Source organism: Camarhynchus parvulus, chromosome 19, assembly GCF_901933205.1.
Source record: "Camarhynchus parvulus chromosome 19, STF_HiC, whole genome shotgun sequence".
In the NCBI taxonomy this organism is placed as follows: Eukaryota; Metazoa; Chordata; class Aves; order Passeriformes; family Thraupidae; genus Camarhynchus; species Camarhynchus parvulus.
In genome coordinates, this window is record NC_044589.1 from 7,967,973 (window position 1) to 7,988,155 (window position 20,183).

General features: G+C 45.5%; 1 protein-coding gene across 4 annotated transcripts; it reads left to right on the forward strand.

The window, feature by feature from the left end:
• The first annotated feature begins 1,837 nt into the window (after positions 1–1,837).
• Positions 1,838–19,877, forward strand: AKAP10 (A-kinase anchoring protein 10). 4 transcript variants are annotated; one of them, XM_030962806.1, is made up of 15 exons: positions 1,871–2,033; positions 5,701–5,748; positions 7,768–7,950; positions 8,278–8,793; positions 10,169–10,267; positions 10,703–10,787; positions 11,127–11,250; positions 12,262–12,398; positions 13,328–13,472; positions 14,183–14,356; positions 15,731–15,840; positions 16,184–16,266; positions 16,823–16,875; positions 17,443–17,538; positions 18,591–19,877. In XM_030962806.1, the coding sequence occupies exons 1-15, from the start codon at positions 2,012–2,014 to the stop codon at positions 18,594–18,596; spliced, it is 1,881 nt and encodes a 626-aa protein (XP_030818666.1). In that variant the 5' UTR covers positions 1,871–2,011; the 3' UTR covers positions 18,597–19,877. The 4 variants fall into 4 exon arrangements, with proteins under 4 accessions (XP_030818667.1, XP_030818668.1, XP_030818666.1 ...); XM_030962807.1 differs by lacking the exon at positions 18,591–19,877 and having other exon boundaries at positions 1,838–2,170; positions 17,443–17,781; XM_030962808.1 differs by lacking the exon at positions 18,591–19,877 and having other exon boundaries at positions 1,844–2,033; positions 17,443–17,781.
• The last annotated feature ends 306 nt before the right edge of the window (positions 19,878–20,183 follow it).

Consider the following 20,183-nt stretch of genomic DNA (forward strand, 5'->3'; position numbering starts at 1 on the left):
CCTGCTGTCACTCACACTTCCAGTTCAGATCCAGGTCCAAGGCTGAGTGAGCAGCTCTGGATTGGAGTTTCAGCCCTTCTGAATTCCCAAAAATGAGGGAAAATTTCGGTCCAGGGAAGGTAATTCATGCCAAACTCTTGTGTCAATCATTGCATCCTTCTTCAACCCCCATGTATGCCCTGAAACCCAAGAGGACTGGGTGCAAAATTTTTGGCAGAATATGTTAATTTAGTGTTCCCTGAGTCATGCCATTCTTTCCAGTTTGCTTATCTTCAGAATGTTTTAGTGTATTAGCAGTCTCTGAGGTTATGTGCCAATTAAATAATTCCATTCATTATGCAGAAACCATATAGAATAGTTCATTATGCTTCAGCCAGCCTCTGGGCATGTGTACAAAACTGTATCAAAGAGCACCAGTTAACAAAAATAATATCAAAAGAGAAAACGCAATTGCTACAGGGTGTTGATCAGCGGCACCATCCCGCCCAGGAGACGGCTCCATCCCAGCCCTGGAAGATCCCTGTGTACCTTTTATGCCATTTACAATTTATGAGTCTTAATTACTGAGTGTTTGTAAAGAGCTTTGGAATGCTCGGATGAAAGGAGGCGCAGAAACTCAGGCAATGATTATTAATTACATCACTTTGGCACGGCTCAGGCAGCAAGGGCAGGACAGTTACACGGCACAGGGTGACACTGCATCGATCCGGGGTGACACGGGCATGGCAGAGCTGCCCTCTGGCTCTGAGCCTCAGTTTCTCACACACTCACAAACCAGAATTTGTATCACAGTCATTACAAAGTGTTTGTAAAGCTTTTAGAGCAGAGATCTCCTCAGAGATCAACCTGAGGAGTTTCTCCTGAGATATCAACCTAAGCGCCGTGTCATGGTGACAAACGTCCCTGGCAGGTGAGGGAAGAGCAGATTTGCCTCGGGAGGATGATTAAGACGATTTTTGTGGCAGGATTCGGGATGCAGACGGAACTGACTTATGGAACAGCAATTCTGCAGGTGGAGAGCGGCCCGGCAGGGATTTCTGGCTGTGCTGGACTCGGGCTGCCGTGGGATGAGGGAGCCGCCGAGGGATGAGGGAGCCGCCGCATTCTGGCACCGGCCGCGGCCCCGCGTGTCCCGCACAGACAGGGCCTACAGGGCTGCAGGACTGGGACCGGCTGTGCAGGGCCCTCACACCCCGGGCGGGGCTGTCCGTCTGTCTGTCTGTCTGTCTGTCCGCCCCTCTGTGAGGCCTCCACGGCCGAAGGGGACACTGTGGGACACGTCCCCGAGGGGTCTCTCCAGGGCGCCTCGGCTCTCACGGCCCTGCACGGCGCTCGCCCGCCATCTCCCTCTTTCGGGGCTCTGTCCCCAGCCCTCGGGCTCTCTGTCCCCTGCTTTCGGGTCTCTGTCCCTGCTTTCGGGGCTCTCTGTCCCCTGCTTCTGCTTTGCCTCTTCCCCTGCTTTCGGGGCTCTCTGTCCCCTGCTTTCGGGGCTCTGTCCCTGCTTTCGGGGCTCTCTGTCCCCTGCTTTCGGGGCTCTGTCCTCAGCCCTCGGGCTCTCTGTCCCTGTGCCCTCAGGACGCGCCCGAGCTGCCGCAGCGTCCCCGGGTCACCCATGCCCTCAGCCAAGATGGCGACCGTCGCCTCACGCCGCCCGACGCCCCCCGCCCTGATCAAAGATGGCCACCCCGCCCCCCCCGGACCCCCGCTGGCTCCTTGCCCTCACCCAACATGGCGGCCCCGCCCAGTCCCATTGGCGGGCAGGCGCGATGCCGGGGCGGCCATGTTGAGTGCGGCCGCATCCCGCCGTGCCGCGCGGGCGGCGCTGCCGGAAGCGGGCGCGGGGCCGTTGTTGACAACATGGCGGCCGCGGGCGCCGCCGCGGGAGGAAGAGGCGGAGGGAGCGGCGGCGGCGGGCGGGCGCAGCAGCCTCATTCATAGGACCCGGCGCGCTGCCTTCCCTCCCTCCCGCCTTCCCCCGCCCCGGCGGCCGCCTCGCCCCCTCCCCGGCGCTATGTCCTTCTTCAGGCGGAAAGGTAGGGGGGCGGCGGGCGGGCGGCCGCCGGGCTCGTCCCCGCGCGGCTGCCGGGCCCCGGCCCTGCCCCTCCGGGCCCCGCCGCCGGGCCCCGCGAGGACGCGCGGGCCCTGAGGAGCGGCGTCCCCACCAATGACGGTCAGTGCCGGCGCCGCGGCCTCTCCCGCGGGGCTGGGAGGGCTCGGGGGCCGGGGCCGGGCGGGACTCGGGGCCTCGGCCGCCGCCGGGGCTCTCCGGTGAGCGGCGCGACCGCCGGGGCTCTCCGGTGAGCGGCAGCGACCGCCGGCTGCGGGCCCCGGGCTGCCCGCGGCTCCCGGCGGCCCCGGACGGTGACCGGGGCGGGAGGGGGCTGGGGCGCCTCCCACGCTTCGTGCAGGGTTGGAGCCTCTGAGCCCTTTACAGACGGTTTTTCACAACGCTGACATAGCCGGCTTTGTAAAAATTATAATGAGAATGTACAGCAGCAGCTGAAAATGTCAGTGGAAAACGGACCTCATGGCACCGGCCTCTCCATGAAAGCCAAAGGAGTCCTTGGCTGTTTATTCTGCAATAGGTTTGGTAGGGAGTACAAGCTGGGAAATGCAGGGCTGCTGAAATATTTATAATATTCCAGCAGCACAAATGGGCACAGTTTAAGTGTTCTCTGGGAGTGCAGCGTTCTGAAAGCACTTTGTGCTAGTGCTGCAGGCAGGGCCCTGCACTCTCAGCCTGCCCAGCTGTGGTTCGGGAGGCTTTTGTTGAAAGTGGCACCTTTTAGGAAGGGCCCCTTGGGAAAGTTCTGTTTCCTCGTGATGCTGCAAGTCGAGCAATGCAACCACTGATGCAGCGCTGTCCTAAAGCCTCTCTGGGTTACTGAACCCAAAATGCACATCCTGGGAGGCAAGGACGTGGTGCCTGGGCTCATGGTGATGCTCTTGGCTCTCACATCCTCTGGATCTTGCTCAGCCAAAGCAGCAGCACTGAAAATGTCACTCTTTGGGGACGTTAGTGCAGCAGTTCTGCAAGAAATGAATCTAAACTTAGCAAATCTGAAGAGTCTGGAAGCCACTTAGGGCTTTGCAAGTGCCATAATCCTTTTTGGGGTGTTTATATACAAATGTTGAGCTGCAGAATAAAACTTTGATAGTGGTTATGAACTCTCCAAAAAGAGCTCCTGCTGCTTCATTGAGAATTGTGGAGCTGAGGTTCCATTCTGACGTGGGATCACAGGGACAAGGTCAGCCTGTGAGGAAACTTTCTCAGGGAGAAAGCCATGAAAGCTCTGATTATCTGAGAAGTGTAATTGAGGATCTGTGTTCCTTTGATTAAAGGATCTTTGGTCAGAGAGGCAAAACAGCACTAAATGCCCGAGAGAGAGACGCTGTGAAGGAGAGGAGAAAAGCAACCTTTCATCTGGGCTGTGCATAAAGCACTGCTCGGTGTGATCTCCGTTTTTAGGTGTGGCTTTTAGAGAACATTTGAGCTGAAGCTGTGAGGAAAAGCAGCACATTAAGGCTTAGGATAAAACTCTGGCCACGAGCAAGCCACAATCCTACAAACACCAATGTTCCTGGGGTGAGCTGTTGTTGTTTATGAGGATATTGCAGTGGGTAAAAATTAAAATTAATTTTAAATTAAACCATAGCAAGGATCATAAAGCAACTGACCTGTAGAAAAATCAAAACCGGGGGTGAAGTGTTTTTGTAGCTTGGGCCTTAAAATAAAGGTCTGGCAGATTGAGGGTGGATAATGGGTTGAGAAATCAAAGTATAGCAGGTGAGCTGGGTGCTTGAGGGCAGGTTATGAAACTGCTGCCAGTGGAACAGCTCATCCCTGGGGATATCTTGGGAATAACGTGCAGTCCCACAGGCTGGCTGACCTCAGCAGGATCTCCTTGTTTTTTGTGTGCTGTTGACACACTGTGAACGCTTTTTGAGTTTGTTCAGAGCATTTCAAGATGTGAATTGAAACTCTGGAATGTCACATGCTGCTTTGGCACCCTTTGGAATGGGATTGGCCACTGGAAATGTCACCCTCAGCCCGTGTCCTGTGGTTCCTTCTGGTTTCACACAGGCACCACACAGCATCCGCTCTCTGCGGGAAGTGAAAGTGAATTCTTGTAGTGAAACTTCACCCTCTGAAATTCGGGCTTGTCCTGGATCAGAGCTGATTTTGTCCCCTCCTGTTACTGGTGTCACTTGGTCGTGCTCAGAACTGCTGGGGACAGAAGCAGCCTGTGTGGAAGGGGCTGGGACACGAGCCTGGAGTTTGTATTTCCAGTTGTAAGTAGGTATTTAGGGAGGAACTGAGTAGCTTGGAAAGAAGGAACAGAGCTATTTAAACTGAAAATAGGCTTATGGAGGGCTGTTGTGTGAAACCCAGGAATTGCTGCTGGTAGCTAGGAGCTGGTTTGGTGAAATATTGGAGTGATTTGGGAAAGATGAGAGTTCAAAGAGGTTGATTTCCCTCCTGTCCATCAGCTCAGTTATGTAAAGGCTGGTTACCCTCCTGCTGCATCGGCTGCAGGTCAGCGTGGGGAGAATCCTCCTCTTTCAATGGACACCTGAACCCCTCTGTCACACAGTGTGCTCCTGGCAGCTGCAATCCTGGACCCCGAGCTGCCGATTCGCAGCCCTGCAGCGTTTGTGCTCGCAGGGGAGGCTGGAGGCAGCGCTGCAGCCACCGGGCCAGGGCAATTATGTAACCCGAGACCGGAGCTCTCCTTTGAAATATTTACCATCCCTAGGTCGGAACGGGAGAGCTTCGGGTGGGTTTTTGGGATGTGTGTTGTGATGTAAATGCGGGATTTTGCTGGGCTGTGCCCTGTGGTTACCTCAGGAAGGGCTCCACTGTCGCTGTTCAGGGATGACCTATTTGTAGTAATAATCCTTGCCCGGAGCAGCCTCCCTGGTAGATCACATTCTCCAATTTATTTCTCTGCCATCCTGTTTATGTGCTGCTTGGGTTTCTTTATTTTTGTTTTGAACAGATCTCCTCCTTCACTTCCTTTAGGAGCTTCCTTTAACAAATAGTAATATTAATTAAAAAAAAATCCTCAGAGTGCTTTTCCATCACAACTTTTTACACTGTTATCTCCCCATCAGTTGTTCACCCGGGGTTTCATGATGATTAAGCAAGCCTATTTGTGAGAGAATTAACTGTTTGCAGGGAGTTTCCAGAGCATTTCTGTGATGCCCATCATGGGCATGGAAGCAGCTCTGTGGAGCCAGAGCCAGCCCACATCTCCTCAGTGTTGGGTGTTCCTGGAACACAAGGGAAATGTTATTTTTAGGTGATTTTTGGTTCACAGAGAGCACCTGCCAGTGCTCTACACTTTAAACACATCTTCCCTACTCTTCCCAGTTCATGCTGTTTAATAAAGTCACTCTGAATGAAGCTTTAATCTATAGACAGCAAACATCTTCCTCCATGGAAATGTAACAGACTGTGTTTCATGGAACTTAATTAATGGATGATAAGGTTTTGCTTCTGAAAGTAAGTCGACAGAAAAGCTTTGAAAGCCTCTGTCAGTTACTGGATGTGCAATTTAAATGAGAAATCAGTTTTAACAAAATTATGGTTTCTGTCTGCCTCTGATACTTGCTGATGTTGGGAATTCTATGTCCATTCTCAGGTGAATGCCATTAGTGACCCAAAATAGCATTAACATTTTCCCTTGTATTTTACAGTGAAAGGCAAAGAACAAGAAAAGACCACAGATGTGAAAGCAATTAAAAGTAAGATCAAACTTTTGTCTGTAAATTCAGATCTCTGCCATCATCCACCATTTTATCTTCCCCCACAGGATCATTCCTTACTCCTGAGCACAGATCTGACCTGTGCATCAAACCCAGAACTTAATTCTGTTTCTGGCTATTTATAGTAACTAATCTTTCCTCCTCCTCTTGCTGATTCTGTAGGTGCAGGAGGTTATTAAGTTATGTCAGGCATGAGCTTTAATTCAAAGTGATCAGGCACTCCAGTCACCTTGCAGTGGTTGTTCCTTATCCATAACAAATTGCTCCTGGAGTTCCTTGCTCAGGTGCAATGTCCTTTGGAGTTTGGAAAGTGCAGCTTCACTGTGTCTGATTTGCAGAAGAAGCTGCAGATTTAACTTTGGGGCTTGTGAGGCTGAAGATGCCAATCCTTGCTGCTCTGTGGGGTGCAGAGGTCTTGCTGCTAAATCTCTTAGGAAGGAGAAAATATCTTGGTGGAATAGAGATTTATAAACTGTAGGAAAACAAGTTTGCTGATCCTGTCAGATTTTCTTGCAGTACTGAAAGGAGATGAAGTAAATGACAGAATCTGATTTGCTACTTTTATACCCTCAGACAAAATCTTGTGTCTGTACTTGGTAATGTGTTACCTGCACATCAAGAGAAAATTACAGGCTTTTTTCACCTTGGTGGTCTGTCTTTCAAATCAAATGCAGGAGACAGTGAGTTCATCCATTTCATAGCCACACCTCACCTTTCAGTGCAACTACCAGTATGGTGACCCTGAAAATAAAAATAAACTTGAAAATTTATTGTACTGCACGTTGTGAGCTGCTGCAGCAGAGAGCACCTTCGTTTGACCCTTAGAGAGAACAGAACTTTTTTCCTCAAATGTCCAAAATATAAATTTAAATTTAAATCTAATTGACAAAAGCCTGTAGCATTATGAGGAGTGTGACTCTGGCTTTACACAAGTGATCTCCACCAAATTTTCCCATTGCTGCTATCCCTTGGCCTTGGAAAAAAGCTATTTTCTCCATTATTATTGCTGGTATGAAACACACAGAGGCTTGGTAAGAAGCAGCAAGTGATGTTTTGATGTCCAATCCTGCAACTGCACAAACACTTGGCAATAATTTAAATGTTTCCATTGCTCCTGAGGTATCTGTGACATCTAAGTGTGAAATTGTCCACTGCTGTCATCAAATTGGGAATAAAAATAAAGTGATGCAGCATGGAAGTCATGAAGCTCAAGTTGCCTGACACCTTGATGGGACACATCCCTGGGAAGTGTTGAGCTGATCAGCTCATCTGATGTGCTTTATTTTTGAGTCAGAGGTGTAAGATGTCCCTGCATGACATCCTCATCCAACACAGCTTCCTGAGAGCTTTGGAATCTGCTGTGAGCATGTTTGGGGTTTTTTTCAGCTTTGTCATCAATTAACAATTAGCAGAGTTCTGTGTCAGGAAGTTCTTATTTGTTCTTTTTTGTGTCCTAAAACAGCCAGAGGGGGTTAAGTTTATAACCTGGGTTTCATCACCGGTATTTCCTTATTGCTTTTTTTTTTCTCTTGCAACCAAGCAGAAGCAACAAAAATATTTTTGAGAAATAACTCTTATTAAACCTCACAGATAGCTTTGTAGCTCAGGATTTTTTAACACATTTTAGCTTTCAAAAAAGCATGGAAATGGATTGGCAGGAGCAACTGTTGACAGAGTATAAAGTTGTTACAGTAGTGATTATCAAGGAAGCAGGAAGACTCAGGAATATTTCATGTGTAAACCTAGACGTGGCATCTCTTGATTTGCTGCTGAATAAGGAAAATAGAGGTGGGTGGGAGTGAGTTTATTCTTTCAGTCATAAAACTTGTGGTCTTTAGTCAGACCCTTAATCGAAGATGACACCCAGTGGTACAGTGAGGTTCTAATGACACTGACTCTTGCCAACTCCCTGGTGTATTTTGGGGTGCTTAGCATTGAGCAATGTTTAAAAGAGGTCTTGGGGTCCTTGTGCTTTAACAATTCCTGTTTTGATTCCAGCTCCAGTCCCAGTACATTCCCCTCAGAGAAGCACCAGGAATCATGCCTTGCTGGAGGCTGCAGGACCAAGCCATGTGGCCATCAACGCCATCTCTGCCAACATGGACTCCTTCTCCAGCAGCCGCACCGCTGCCCTCAAGAAGCAGCCAAGTCACATGGAAGCTGCTCACTTTGGAGACTTAGGTAAGCCTGTAAAAATGTCAACTTTTCTTTTTATTTTGTGTATTTATTTTGTATATTATTACGCATTTATTTTGTGATGGCGTGCACTCACCATCCCTTGGTTTTCAGGTAAATTAATAGGTAATAAAAGTGTGGGTGCTGTTAGGTAAATAAAAGTGTAGCATCTGTGTTACCCTGGGAGGGATTTGAAGGGAACAGACTTGAATTCCTTTACTTTGGCATTGTGCTGGAATTGCCTCTTCACAGTTGCTTTCCAGGACACTTTTGTATCCAACCCTCACATCTGTGGTACAATACAGACTCACTCCCTTTCATGTTTTCCTTTAGGCAGATCGTGTCTGAACTACCAGGCTCAAGAGACCAAATCAAGCCTTTCCAAAACCCTTGAACAAGTCCTGCAGGACAGTGTAGCCCTCCCTTACTTCATCCAGTTCATGGAGCTGCGCAGGATGGAGCACCTGGTGAAATTCTGGTTGGAGGCCGCGAGCTTCCACTCCACCACCTGGTCCCGCATCCGCGCCCACAGCCTGAACACGGTGAAGCAGAGCTCGCTGGCAGAGCCAGTGTCCCCCTGCAAGCAGCAGGAACTGGGCTCCTCTCCCCCTGCTGCCTGCCTGGAGGAGAGGCTGGAGCTCTCCAAGCCCCACAGAACTGCCGGCAGCCAGAACCACGCGGGGCTGCTGGGGCAGGACAGCCACGGCACCAGGGCTCTGCCCCGGGGCAGAGCAGAGCCAGGGACTCACCCTCTTCCTGCTGATCAGCAAGAATCTTCCAAGCTTTCAGTATCAAATAGAAACAGCCCCTCCTCTGCACTAAAGGACTTGTCAGGAAAACTCATGAAAAGTAAGTGCTGTGTGTTCCCTTTGCTTGGAAAAGTGGGAAATGAACGTTTTTGTACAGGGGGCAGCCTCAGTTCTCAGGCTTTTAGCAAGCCTGATGTGATGTTGCAAGGAAGAAAGTTTTGTGTATTATTGATGTTAACTGATGCTGGTCAGTTTGAGCTGTGTATTGCTTGTCTTGTTTAAAAATAAAAAAGCTGCTGAAGAGACTTCAAAATCATTGTGTACTCAATGAGCTTAGGTTGCTTCTGTTATTCCATGTGTAATCATAAGAAATTAAGTGAACGTTGCTATGTCCAGTTCTTCCCTCACCCGTCCCATCCCACCTTAAAAGAATTGCAGAAAGTTTGGATGGTGGGGCTGGGAATTCATAATTAACTTGTCATGGAAGGTAAATATCCTGTATTACATAGAATGACATAAGTAGTGGTTGCAAGAGACTTGTGGAGATTTATGTGTGGAATGTACTGTTTTTGTTCTTGGATTTATTTGATAGAGTTCCTCCCCTTGTAACTGATTTGTTGTCATTTGGATTCCACCTCTTCAGAGGCTGCTGGAAGTAAGGATGAAATTAAAATATTTCCTTTTGGTAGTGAGCTACATGCACAGTAACATGTTTCTCTACTTTGCATCTACTCAGTTCTCCCTCATTTGTGCAAGTCTGCAGCCAAAAAGGAAACACTTCTTTCTTCATATTGGTTCCTTTTGTTTGCCCAACTGTTTCCTCGTGTTGCATCCCTTTCTCTTGCTGTTTGTCTTTCTCATGTAGTTATTTATCATGTGCCTCCACAATACATAACCTCAGCCCCAAAGCCACTTAAACAGGGAAAATGATCTTTTAGTCACCAGTGCATTCTGATGTCTAAAAAGAATTTGAAAACACAGGGTCCTAATGGAGAAATCTGAAAATAATTTGAGTGTAATTTTTTCCTCTCTTCCAGAGCAGAATCCCAAGTCTCAAAAGATGATGTGTAAAGAGCACAACTTGTTTGAGGCGTATAATTTTAAGATTTTTTTTCTAGTAATTCCTATATAATGCAAGTGATTTCTCTGTAATGGGAGTAAAAATTGGGAATTTCACTTGTCTGAAAGCTGTTGCTTCTGGCACTATGGTGTGCGGCTGAGGAAGTGGGTTCTGCCTTGTGTGCTGGTAGGGAAAATTTGGAGCTGTGTTGTTTTATTCCATCTTACTCCATGCTGGGTTTGTTGTGACCTGACTGGAGATCACCCAGTCCCTGCAGCTGGTCAGGGGCAGAATATGAATATCCTGCAGTGGAAACATCACTGAGAATTAGACAGCTGCTTTTCTGAAGAGGAAATATTTGTTACTCACTCACACCAAGGAATTCCAAGTTTGATTCTGTGTTTCTTCCCTGCAGGTATAGAACGGGATGCAGTTAGTACTTTTACCAAATATATTTCTCCAGATGCTGCTAAACCAATCCCTATTACAGAAGCAATGAGAAATGACATAGTTGGTAAGAATGAATAATTGCTTCCTCATTTCAGAGCTGCTCTGTCCCCATAAAAATGTGTCTCTAATATGTCACACATTTGCATTTATCTTTATTTTAATGAATTTTAAAGGCAGCCTTAAAAATATAGGAAATTACAAGTATCAGTGGATCTGACCTTCAGCAGTGCTGTGAATATCCTCATAAAAACTTTCAGAGAGTTTGTTTAAATTAAGGCAGGAGTTCTTGGTGGTTATGGAGGGGATCCAGATATGAGTGTCAATCAAATACTTTAGCCATGTTATTATTATTTGACCAGCCTGGAATGCTCTTTGCTCAGTCAGAACCAGCTGATTCTGGTGGATTTGAACTGCAATTTTTCATTAACCAGTCCTTGCTCGTGCCTTCCAGCTCCATCAGCCAAATCCATGTTAAAATTAACCTGGTCTTTCTTTGCAGCAAAGATCTGTGGGGAGGATGGCCAAGTGGATCCCAACTGCTTTGTTACAGCCCAGTCCATAGTGTTCAGTGCAATGGAACAAGAGTAAGTTGATGCCCTGGTTTGGGTTCTTGTGTCTCTTGCCCTAAAGTTTCTGTTAAAAATGTTTATGGAGACATAACCATATCAGCACTTTTCTGTGCTGTATTTTATATTTGAAACTGCTCAGATCCTCTCCTCCAAATCCATTCTTGCTGAACTTGGCTGCTCACACTCTTGTGTTCTTTATCTCTTTCTTGTGCCATTTACAAACCTGCCCTGTTTCTTGCTTGTTTGGCTTTTATCCAACCAAAAGTATCAGAGTTCTGGGCAAGAGCTGATGGGTTCTGAGGGTGCCTTGGGTGCTGCTGACCCTGATAAGTGATTGTCCCTGTGTCTGTGCAGGCACTTTAGTGAGTTCCTGCGGAGTCACCATTTCTGTAAATACCAGATTGAGGTGCTGACCAGTGGGACTGTGTATCTGGCTGACATTCTGTTCTGTGAGTCAGCCCTCTTCTACTTCTCTGAGGTGAGTGGCAATGTTTGGGTTTGCTTTTAGATCCCTTTCTAGCAGATGGAAAAAATCTGTTCATTCCTTGATGGCTTTGGGTTGGATATTGGGCAGGAATTGTTCCCTGGCACAGGGTGCCCAGAGCAGCTGTGGCTGCCCCTGGATCCCTGGCAGTGTCCAAGGCCAGGCTGGTTGAGGTTTGGAGCAGCCTGGGATAGTGGAAGGTGTCCCTGCCATGGAACTGGATCATTTTTAAGGTCCCATTCCACCCAAACAATTCTGTAATTCTATGATTCTAAATATAATAAAAAACCCAAGGTGTATTTTTTCTGAGAGAAAATGCACTGAACTTTTTCATGCCCTCACGTAGAACTAATTCAAATGTTCAAACCTGTCTGTTGTGTTGTGGAATGAGCATTTGTGATTTCCTCTCAGTTAGTGAGTGCTTCTCAGAGTTTCTTTGCTTTGTAGAAGCTTTGACATTGTTATCTTGATCTTCACTTTGTAGTGACTGTAAAAGCCTGGATTACAGATAGCAAATCACAACCAGTGCTATGTGGAGAGGGCATCTTTAGTGAAGTGATAGGTTAAATAAAAGATTTCACAGTTTCAGGCTTCTGCACCTTTAAGGAATCAGCTCTTGCAACACTTGTCCTGACAGTCTGACAAGCTGATGTAGTTTGAAACTGCAGCTTGGGAAGCTGAGACAATGTGCTGAGCTCAGTGTAAGCTAAATGTAGCGTGAAAATGGTGCTTCCTGTCCTAGGACAAGACAAATAGTTTTTTGGAAACTAAGTGTAAAAATAAGTACAGAAAAGAAATGTCAGAAGTTCTCTTTTTTTTCTCTCCTTTTCCCCCCAAGCAAGCTAAATCTGTCTGAAACAGAAATTCAAAATACTGTACCAAATTTTGCATCACTAATATATGGCCTATGTTTCTTGTTCTAAATGGGAAGAAGGAAGTTAAAAATTATTAAAAATTTCTTGCTAAAACTTCTTTAATCTCCTTTTTTTCTGCTTTCCCTTGCAGTACATGGAGAAGGAAGATGCAGTTAATGTACTGCAGTTCTGGTTGGCAGCAGATAACTTCCAGTCTCAGCTTGCTGCCAAAGAAGGCCAGTATGATGGGCAAGAAGCACAGAATGATGCCATGATTTTGTATGACAAGTGAGGGAGCTCAACAATCCTTTCCTTCTGTACTTGTGGTTTTGTGTTTGCTGTGCAAAAGGAACTTCTCTGCACTCTTGGGCTGGTCTGCTGAGATGCATTTTACCGAGGTGGCTTTTGATGTGCTTGCACACATGAACTGAATTTTTTTGATATACATGAGGAGAAATCCTTACAAGGATTCCATTCTTAAACATAATTCAGGATTTACAGGACTTTATTGCTTGATTTTGTTTGGTTGGGAAGTATCAAAGCTGATGGGTTGTCATTTGAAAATGGAAGGGGTTTAAGCCCAGTAGCAGATCCAGCACTTCAGGAAAACCTTAATGTTCAGATACTGTTATCCATATAAAGTAGGCTGTAGAAACTCTTCTCACATGTAATAAAAACCAACTAGTGCTTGTTCTTAGTATTGTGAAATATTTATTTTTTTAAGGAAGCAATCAGATCCTTTTTAACGTCAGACTTTCAGGAGAGGAACTTTCTTCCTGTACTTTGTGCTTCACTTTAGCAATAAGACAGCTGGGAGACAGACAGCACAACTGCTTCCAGGAAATGTTTGTTCTTAAGCTTAAGTGTGAGGCTCTACCACAGCTTATTACCCAAGGAGGAAATAATAATTGGAGAGGAAGAGGATTGAAGAGGAATCAATCATTCCCCCATCCTTACACTCAGTTTGCAAGGATGTGAGCAGTAGTAAGCAGCAGTAGCGCCAAAGCTGCTTTGGAGTTCTGGGTGTTTCCTGCTCCATTCTTGTTTCCCATTCTCTGTTTTTCATCTGTGTTTCAGGGCAGGGCTCTCAGACTGTTTCTGGGAGGGGGTATTTCACCTGTAGTAATGGGAACCAGGTGTGTGCAGTGTCTGGGGTGGGCACTGAGCACTGCAGAGGTTTGCAAATCCTGTTTGTGTTGTTTCCTTGCTCTCCCCAGGTACTTCTCCCTGCAGGCCACGCACCCTCTGGGCTTTGATGACTCTGTGAGGCTGGAGATTGAATCCAACATCTGCAGGGAGGGGGGGCCTCTCCCCAACTGCTTCACCACTCCCTTGAGGCAGGCCTGGACAACCATGGAGACGGTGAGATCCTCCCTCAGAGTGGGGTTCACACTCAGTGAGGGTGATGGGGGGAGTTCCATAGTGTGCCTTGATTTGTCCTGTTCCTTTACTGATTTCCTGTTTACCTGGATAATAGAACAACTTCAGGAAAATCTGCCAGACTCTTCCCCAGCCTGATTTGAAGATACCACCCACTGGTTGCTGTTGATGCTCTCTTTGTCTCATTGGGTGATTATTGCAGTTTAATGGAAGTAACAGAATTTCCTCCCATGTGAATTGCTATCAACAGCTTATTTTGTATCTTTAGAAAATTTTCCTTCCTCTTAGTAGGAGTTGTTTGCAAGTCTAATACAAGTGCTGTGGTTAATAATGCAACTCTGGGATACCCAGATACCAGAAATGAATTATTTGATTCTGGAGCTGCAGAGAATTGTGCACAGTGGAACAGAATAACTGTAAAGCCTGTTGAGCTGTCAAGGTTAAGTTTCTAGAGGAGAAAAAAAACCCTGAACCTCAGTTCCATTTACTGGGGGATTTCATTAGTAGGCAGTTGAGTTTGTTCATTTTGCATTAGGATTAAAACTTAAAGCACTGCAGTTGCTAATCCACAATAATTCCATGCATGGATGCTTTTACTTGTGTTCCATCTACACAAGGACTGAGATGTTTGTGTGCTCTTCTCTAACTATGCAGACCAGCCTTAATTAAAGAGGACTTTTCCCATCTCTCAGGTTTTCCTACCTGGTTTCTTGTCCAGCAACCTTTACTACAAATACTTGAATGACCTCATCCATTCAGTACGAGGAGATGAATTCCCAGGAGGGAACATTGCACTGAGTATCCATGGCCCTGGTAGCTCTCCTGACAGTGATTCCATAGGGGGCACGGATGGCTCTGCCTCCCAGGTATCAGTTTGGGTTTCCTGTGTCAATATCCAAACTTTTATCCTGTAAGGAAACACCATTCCACTTTCATTTAAAACCTGTATTGTGTTAGGATGTGTTTAATCTACCTGCAGCTCAATTCTGTCAGAAGTGTCTCTGCTATTTGTTGTACCCAAAGCCTTGTGCTGCTATTTCTTTACATCAGTGATGTCTTTATTAAGTTGCTACTTTACTGAAGACTTTTTCATTATGCCATAATGCTTGTTATTAGAACTAACATTATTTTGCCAATACCATAGTTAACAACTCCAGGTGAAAATGGTTACTTGTGAATATGCTATCAAATTTAAATATAAACATGCTAGCTTTGTGTGCTCAGTTCTTTTAAAGTGCCAGATCTTCTGTCCTGAAGAGTAAACTCATTTCCAGGGCTGAAGGCATCTGCTCAAACACAGAGCAGATTCTGGCTAACCTGTAACCAGGACAGCTTGGAAACTGCAAGCCCAGCTGAGAGCAGAAGAGCCAAGCGACTGCTGCTTTTATTGAACTCTGCAGGGCTACCCTGAGCTTCAAACCCAGTATCCACACCAGTGTTAGTCATGTCCTGGCTTTCCAGCAACTTGGAATCTGTACCACCTGCTTGTGCTATTTTTAAACCTCCTAATTTGCAAGGAGGGAATATTCCTCCCCTAGCTGTGAAGTGAGGAATAAAATCTGTGTTCTTGCAGCCTCCTGCTGCTTGAACCTCTGAGCAGGAGGAACTGCTGGTAATTGGCTGGGCAATTTAGGAAATGAGGTGCTGCTTTCTGTGGTGTGCATTCCTGCTTGTGTGAATAGGAGAATCTCTGGGTCTCTGCATATTTTTGCATAAAGAGCAGCAGGAAAGGAGCTGCCATTGGTGTTCCTGTTCCGTGCTGAGGCGATAATGGATTGCTGTGTGTTGCGCCCTCCCTGCTGTTGCTCTGATGTTTCCTTGGCTTTTTATTCATAATCTTATATAAATACTCCAGGCCAGAAGATAAATAATTTGTTCTCTGTGCATGGGGGAGGCATCTGTGTTTGGGAATTGCTTACCAAGAGCAGGAGAGGGATGTTCCAGACTCACAACAAATGATTTGCGAGCACACACGGATCTGTTGAGCTGATAATTGAGCAGCATGTGCTGACCTGGGCTTTGTGTCTTTGGCTCTGTCTACAGAATTTTATCATCCTCTGCTAACAACAATGTCCTGTGAGTTGGGAATTCAAGTCTGTGTAGACACACTGATTCTTTTATACTCTTGCTTAGAGACTTAAAGGAGGTTTATCTGTGTTAAAAGCACTAAAATTACAGTTTTGTTAAGAAACTGGTAGTTATCTGCATTGGGCACTAATACTTAGAATTTTTATTTGTAGTCCAATGTCAAAAAGGCTAATGTTAAAATCCTGAAAAATTTTGATGAAGCAATAATTGTAGATGCTGCAAGTCTGGATCCAGAATCTTTGTATCAACGAACATATGCAGGGTAAGGTTCATTTCAGTGTATTGTTTCCCTTCTGGTTACATGTTTCACCTCTGCTTCATTTTTGCTGTGTCCTCCTGCATGGAGAGTAGGCCTAAATGCAAGATCTTTGTCCATATCTTAATATTTGACAGTAACTTTATTTCAAGAGTGTTATTTAACACCCAGTGAATGTTTCTTTGACCAAAATGGCAGCCAGGAAAATATTTCTAATTGGTTTTTCTCTTCCTCTTAGTTGTTGTTCCTCTTTGATTCCAAAATGTAGCCAAGTATATAGCCAATTACAGCTTTCCATAATGCCAGAGTTCTTTTGATCACCCACATGGTTCTTCACTCCTCTCCTCAGGAAGATGACGTTTGGAAGAGTCAGTGACCTGGGGCAGTTCATCAGAGAATCTGAACCAGAGCCTGATGTCAAAAAATCAAAAGGTTTGCTTTGCTCTTTCTCTCCATTTCTGTAAACATCTGCAGAGCTGCTCTCTTCCCTGCTGGAGTTAAGATAGGCAAAGTGTTTGACTCTTTCCAGATCTGTTTTAAGCCAAATAGAGATTCTGTGGGGATTGGCCTGTACTGAGGCAAAACCCATCTCTGGCCCAGTTTCCTACCCAAATTCTGCTTTTCTGGTCCAGCTGGCCTCCAGGGAGCATGAGCAGCCTGTGGGTGTTGGAGCTGTTGATGAAACCTGGCAGGGATGGAAGTGTCAGCAGCTGAGCTGGTGATCAAACCTTCAAAGCTTTGGTCTTGAGATGAAAAAGAGCTGCAGCTCTCCACATGCTTCCCACCCAGGCTGGGACCTGCTGCTGGTGCTGCTTTTCAGCTCTGGGGAAGGCTCAGTGTCCAAATGGCTGCAGGCAGTCCCTTGTCTTTCCTGCCACTCCTTCATGTCTGGAATGGCAGCAGAGCAAACCCTTCAGAAGGGTGACAGGAATCAGCTTTGTGTCTCACTTTGCTGACATACCTTGCTTGCTGTTTTTATCTCAACCAGGGTCCATGTTTTCACAAGCAATGAAGAAATGGGTTCAAGGAAATACAGATGAGGTGTGTCCCCTTTCATGTTCTTCTTGTGACTTTACACTTCAGAGAAATAAAGTATTGATGTTCTTAATTCTGGCTGTTATCTCTGAGGATCTTTCTGCTGCACCAAGAACAGGGGAGACTCTGTGTGCTAAATATAATTTGATTGCATGTATGTGTGAAATTGGTTTGCTCTTTGCCAGTGCTTGCTGGTTGAACTAATTAAGTGTGTGCTTGCAGTCAGGGTTTCTCTTATTGTGGTTTTATTTATCTGTAAATAGGGGTGGAAGTGCTATTTGAGTGACCACTGTACATGGATTCCAGGCTGCATTTTCCGCCTCTGAGGGGCTTGGACAAATCCCCAAGAGATAAATCTAAAATCTCCACTAACTCTCTTGGAAATTGCATCAAGCCTTAGGTACAATAATTGAAATTAACACTTGGAAGCCAGGTGCATTTCCATCGAGGGAGGATGTGTTCATACAGGTTATGGAGTTGTGGAGGTTACCCTGACTCCAAGGCTGTGCTGAGAGCACTGTGTTTGTCTTTTAAGAACCTGAGGCTATCTGTGTTTTGGGCTGTGTTTTTCAGGCTCAAGAAGAGATGGCTTGGAGGATAGCAAAGATGATTGTCAACGACGTCATGCAGCAGGCGCAGTGTGAGCAGCCCTTGGAGAAGGTCACCAAGGTAGGGGGGTGGAAAGGCTGCTGTCTTCATCTGGCTCCAGCCAGGCTGTGGGAGGAGCAGAGCTCTCACTTGCCTTCCTCCTGTGGCTGAAACCCACGCTGGAAAATGTTCAAACCAGCAGAGCATGAGAGGAAGAAACAAAGGTTGGAAGTGTTTGGGCCTACGTGTGATGTAGGAATTTCTTAGCAGATGCCTGTGGTGGTTCTCCTGTGCAAGCATTAAACTTATCTCAGTTTGAGTCTACAAACTGCCTAATTAGTTAAAAGGGTGATCTGTGCTGCAGGATGAAATGTAATTCCTGACTTGAGCTCACACTTGCTGTGTTCTCTTAGTCAGTAGTGGTATTTCTGCTTGAAGTTCAGTAAAAGTCAGCAGCTGTGAATTTGTCTCACTGGGTGCTCTCATTTGCACAGTTCTGTCTCCAGACTTTACAAAGACACAGTAACCCTGTGCATGGGTTTGTGTGTTGCTGCTTAGTGGCTGTTGTTGTACAGCCCATGTGTTCTCTGTGTAAAAAACCTCAGCTCTGAGGCAGCAGTTGGATTTTGTGAAATATTGGTGACAGCAGGTTACCAAGTTAATGTCTGGTACTTCTGACTTTCAGGCATGTGAGTTTGTAAAAATTAACTTGCATTATGTTCAGTTATTGAAAGTACACATGTGCCAGAGCCCAGTTTTTGGATCCCAATGGGTGGATCCATAGTTTCACTGGGAGTGAGCACTGATTATTTTCTTTCTAATAGAGCAGTAACATTTAAATAACTTGTACAATGACTTTACTTAATAGCTTGGCTGCAATGATACAATTCCAGTCTGCCTGCATGAAAAGGTCACTCAGAACAGTATTTAGAATTCTCAAATGACTGCAGATGCTCTGGATTCAATTAAGCAAGTAATCAAAAGGTTGAATGTGTTTGGATTAGGTTTGGAGGTTTTTTCTCCCCCAAACTCAAACAAACCTGGCTTCAATGTTTTTAAACACAAAATGTCTTTCTATTGAACAGTTACATTGCATGTTTTAGGGTAAAATTAACTGGTTTTCCCTTTTCCAGCTATGATTTTAGAAACTCCAGGACAGGAAATCTGGTTTTCCACTTTGAGAATGAGTGAACTTTCCCTATTGGTGGATTCTTTAACACAGCCAATAAAAACAAAGCACTGTTACTCCAACCACTGGAATCCCCCTCATTTCTGAGGAAGAATGAAAAAGAAGCAATCCTGGACCTCCACTGTAGAGAGTGAAGAAACACTTTTGCCTGGTGTATGTGGCATTCACAGAAATGATGGTTCTGAGATGAAGATGCAGTTTACAAATAATGTCACTGAGGAACTGTGATTGACTTCACAAATACTTGACCCTGTCTCAAAAAAAGACTTTCAAGCAAAATATCTGCAATGGGACACAGAGGCCACAACAGAGGGGAAGGTTTTGCTGTAGTTTCTGGTTCTACTGCTTGTAATTTTTAAACACAGACTTGGAAGGGCTGTGGGGCAAATCCATGGGCAGTGAATGACCTGGGAAGTTCTAAGTTTAATTTTCCGTTACTTGAAATAGATGAGTATTCAAGTGTAAGATAAATGTATTTTACTTCATAACTGCATTAACTTTGAAGGCAGTGTAGAAGGGTCAGGAACTCCTCCTTGTTGAGCTCCTACACCTGCACACACACACACACATCTCCCCTGCTTCCACCACGGGGCAGAGCCAAGGCTGGTCCTGCAGCCCCTCTGCTCCCACCTTGGACCCTCCACTTCCTGTCCTCACCATCCCACGAGCAAGGAAAGAAGGAATTGCTGCCATTCTCCATCGCTTGTTGTCCTTCACCCAACGTAGGATCTAATTCCAGATGTTTGGTTTACAAAGAAAAACAGTTTTTAATGACCTCTGGCCTTCTTCCTGGCACTGTCCACACTTACCATGTTACACAGCACCTCCTTTTTTCCCCCAGCAAATCAATTTTGCAGGGTAGCAGAAGTACTCAGTGTCTCACCTTTATGTTACTGCTGCATTTTTAGTATACGACACTTTTATTTTGGGTCTTTTTTTTTAACTCTAATGATTGCTTTTCTCCTCAAACTTGTGCAAAGAAATCACTATGCGAAGAACTCAAATCATTTCCAATGTTCAGAATATCTTGATTGACTAGAAAGTGTTATTCTGTTGCAATATTTGATTGTATAGAGACACACTGTATTGTTATGAAAAAGCAAAAAAGGCTGTGTATAGGTTTTTGGTACTATGTACCACCTCTTATTTCTCTCATACCCAAGCATTCATGTACTTAAAACATACTATATTTAATTGTGTTTTGATTTAAAATATATAAGTATTAAAATTTGTGTCGATTTTCTGTTTTCACGGGGTTTGAAGTTACATGGGATGGGGTTTTTAATGTGAATTTTAGGGGTAATTTTGCCCTCATTTCTTAATGGATTATGTTTATGGCAATGTGGTAAATAAGATTAATTCTTATTTAAATACTAAATGAGTTGTTCAGTCACAGGGCATGGCAGAAGTTGGGCTGGGAAAGGTGTAAAGGGGCAGGGGTTGGTCCTGAAGTATTGACCCACACTAAACTCTTACCTATTTTAGTGCACTTCTGCCTCAGTTTCCCCCCTGGGCAGGATCCTGACTAATCCGGGGT

Coding starts and splice junctions, on each gene's coding strand:
- AKAP10 (XM_030962808.1), top strand. CDS start 2,012: ATGTCCTTCTTCAGGCGGAAAG. Junction 8,794..10,168: donor GTCAGGAAAACTCATGAAAA/GTAAGTGCTGTG, acceptor TCTTCCCTGCAG/GTATAGAACGGGATGCAGTT. Junction 10,268..10,702: donor AATGAGAAATGACATAGTTG/GTAAGAATGAAT, acceptor CTTTCTTTGCAG/CAAAGATCTGTGGGGAGGAT.